Source organism: Arabidopsis lyrata, assembly GCF_000004255.2.
Source record: "Arabidopsis lyrata subsp. lyrata unplaced genomic scaffold ARALYscaffold_788, whole genome shotgun sequence".
NCBI lineage: Eukaryota > Viridiplantae > Streptophyta > Magnoliopsida > Brassicales > Brassicaceae > Arabidopsis > Arabidopsis lyrata.
In genome coordinates, this window is record NW_003302051.1 from 1 (window position 1) to 2,997 (window position 2,997).

General features: G+C 36.6%; 1 protein-coding gene across 2 annotated transcripts; it reads left to right on the forward strand.

The window, feature by feature from the left end:
* The first annotated feature begins 830 nt into the window (after nucleotides 1-830).
* On the forward strand, nucleotides 831-2,544 carry LOC9298352 (60S ribosomal protein L7-3). Of its 2 annotated transcripts, none has more exons than XM_021021064.1 (6): nucleotides 831-922; nucleotides 1,223-1,401; nucleotides 1,500-1,597; nucleotides 1,675-1,732; nucleotides 1,855-1,934; nucleotides 2,026-2,544. In XM_021021064.1, the coding sequence occupies exons 2-6, from the start codon at nucleotides 1,228-1,230 to the stop codon at nucleotides 2,342-2,344; spliced, it is 729 nt and encodes a 242-aa protein (XP_020876723.1). In that variant the 5' UTR covers nucleotides 831-922; nucleotides 1,223-1,227; the 3' UTR covers nucleotides 2,345-2,544. The 2 variants fall into 2 exon arrangements, with proteins under 2 accessions (XP_020876723.1, XP_020876765.1); XM_021021106.1 differs by lacking the exon at nucleotides 831-922 and adding an exon at nucleotides 950-968.
* The last annotated feature ends 453 nt before the right edge of the window (nucleotides 2,545-2,997 follow it).

The window sequence follows — 2,997 nt, forward strand, 5'->3', positions numbered from 1 at the left end:
AAAAGGAAAAAAAAAAAAAAAAAAAAAAAAAAAAAAAAAAGAAGGGGTATTGAGCTAAACATGAAGTCACCTTCTTTGATCTTTTGTAATGCCCCTGAAAAGTTGCTTCTGATCGTTCTTTCGAAAGTGCTGTATATACACCACATGTATACATAGCCATTTAGTCGATAATGTATGAATCTATACATATAAATAAAACACAAATTAAAGAGAGATGTGTGCATGTATATAACCTTTCCGGCACGATGGAGGAGACGCTCAACGCCGAAAGAGATGGAGACGATAACAGAGCAGACGAGAGCCACCACCCATGTTGGCGTATACTCTAAGGTCGTTCCTCCTCCCGCCATTTTTGCTACGGTGCTTCTTGATTTTCTTGATACATTATGTAGTGCATTATATAATGAGTTGATTAGATTAGCTTATATTGACCAAGTTTTTATTTTTCGATTTTCAAATCGAAGATCTTATTCGTTACAACTTGTCTGTCGTCTATTAAAAAAAGGTTCACATTCGGATCGGTAGGTGATATTCATTTTTATGTTTTTATTTTGTTGATAAAGTTGAGGTTTTATTCATAAACATGAATAAAAAATACATAAGTGAACGTTGAATTTTTTCTAAACTATTTAAGATATGTATATTTAGAAATATACATATCTTAAAGAGTTTAATTAATATCATAGAGATGAATATTGCATATATGATAAGGTCACCGAGAAGTCAAGAGATCGATCACTGGAATCGGCCCACGTAAAGTAAGCAAAATTGGGCCTCCTATGTAAGTAAGGCCCGTTCAAAAAATTAGGGTTACGAATTAAACCCTAAACCCATTTTCGACTTGTTCTTTTTGTTCTCCTTCTGCGCCGCTCACAATCTTTCTTCCTCTCTCAGACTTCTCCTTCTTCATCTCAACTCTCAAGTAAGCTTCTTTCTTTGATCTTCCTCGTTTAGTTTCGTTTCTGATTGTAAGTTTTCTTTGATCCATTATATATTTGTTTGTTCTGATGTTTGTGAGATCAATAAACCCGATTGTTCCAGTTCTAGTGCACTTTGATTTGTTGTGGAATCGTTGGATTGAGTTTCACACTCTTCAATCAGTGTCATAGATGTTCCTGTCTTGATTCAATTTCTACCCTTGATAATTGTATTGCTCAAAGGTGTATTTTTTATATTTATCTACTGGTTTGTTTCGTATAGCTTATTACAGCTTTGTTTGTAGGAGAAATGGCTGAATCCAAGGTAGTGGTACCAGAGTCTGTATTAAAAAAGATCAAGAGGCAAGAGGAATGGGCATTGGCCAAGAAAGAGGAAACTGTTGCTGCTAAGAAGAAGAGTGTTGAGACCCGCAAGCTCATCTTCAAGAGAGCTGAGCAGTATGCCAAAGAATACGCTGAGAAGGTGAAAGGAACACACTTGTCTAGGCTTTGCCAACTTAGATGACTGTTGTGTTCATGGTTGTTCTAATGTTATTATGTTCTTGGCTTTTCTTTGTTTAGGATAATGAGTTGATCCGATTGAAAAGGGAGGCTAAGTTGAAAGGAGGGTTCTATGTTGATCCAGAGGCGAAATTGCTCTTTATCATTCGTATCCGTGGGTATGTCTTTATTATCTTCGCTTTATGTTGCAAACAGTTTCTGTTGTCTCTTTACATGGTTGTTTTGTCTTTTGCAGTATCAATGCCATTGACCCAAAAACCAAGAAAATTTTGCAGCTCCTGCGTTTGAGACAGGTAGGTTTATCTGTTGTATGTTTAACTTGTATGTTATAGTTGCCGGATGATCATCTCTTTAAAAGAAAGTAGAAAGACTATTACGTTATCAGGAAGTTTACTTGTGGTATACATGTGTGCAGATCTTTAATGGTGTGTTTCTTAAGGTGAACAAGGCAACAGTAAACATGTTGCGCCGAGTTGAACCTTACGTGACTTACGGGTATGTAATCTGACTCTCTCTCTCTCTCTATATATATATATGGCAACCATGAGAAGATGCCTGCTCTAACCGAATGATATCTCTGGTGCAGATACCCAAACTTGAAGAGTGTCAAGGAACTGATCTACAAAAGGGGTTATGGAAAGCTGAACCACCAGAGGATAGCACTTACTGACAACTCGATTGTGGATCAAGCTCTAGGGAAGCATGGTATCATCTGCGTGGAGGATCTGATCCATGAGATCATGACCGTTGGACCTCACTTCAAGGAAGCCAACAACTTCCTATGGCCATTCCAATTGAAGGCACCACTCGGTGGTCTTAAGAAGAAGAGAAACCACTACGTCGAAGGTGGTGATGCTGGAAACAGGGAGAACTTCATCAACGAGCTTGTCAGGAGAATGAATTGATGAAAGCAAGCTTCCTTCTTTATCTTTGCCCATTAATTTCATAGATTTTGGGATCTGAGTGTTCTTTTTGTTCCAGTGATCAGAGACTTGTGATCTTTATCAGAGATAGGCTTTTTGATTATTCAGTTGCTTTGGCCATTGTGGGCGTTTTACTTTGTGTTCTTCTCAGCAAATTGTTCTTGAAATCCTTTTGGCTTTTAGTTTACCTTTCTGACAAAGTTCACCCAAACATGAGAATCTCCGGTTTAGACTAGAATGTGATTTAAACCGGAATCGGATCATTGAAAATTGGTAACTCGTTTTTGTGTAATTAGAAGAAGCAAACCCTTAGTTTACTTTATAAACCAAAATGTAGTTATGTAGTGCAATTAATTTACTCTATATGATATGGTCTTCTAGAAGAAAAGAAAGAGAAAAGCATTAGTAACCCATAAAGACAAAAGCAAGACGATAAGTGCTTGCCAGTTTCGGCCCACTTGTTACCTTCCCATAAAGATGACTACTCCCTAAAAGGGAAAATATCATTGCTCTTTTTTTTTTTTTTTGGTAAGAATATCATTGCTCTCTTCTAGAACCCTTATCCCTATTTTTCTTTTCTTTTAATTGTTACTATTTTATTTTAAATTTCATTTTCAGAATAATTAGAAACCAAT

Coding starts and splice junctions, on each gene's coding strand:
- LOC9298352 (XM_021021064.1), top strand. CDS start 1,228: ATGGCTGAATCCAAGGTAGTGGTACCAGAGTCTGTATTAAAAAAGATC. Junction 1,402..1,499: donor CCAAAGAATACGCTGAGAAG/GTGAAAGGAACA, acceptor TTCTTTGTTTAG/GATAATGAGTTGATCCGATT. Junction 1,935..2,025: donor GAACCTTACGTGACTTACGG/GTATGTAATCTG, acceptor TCTCTGGTGCAG/ATACCCAAACTTGAAGAGTG.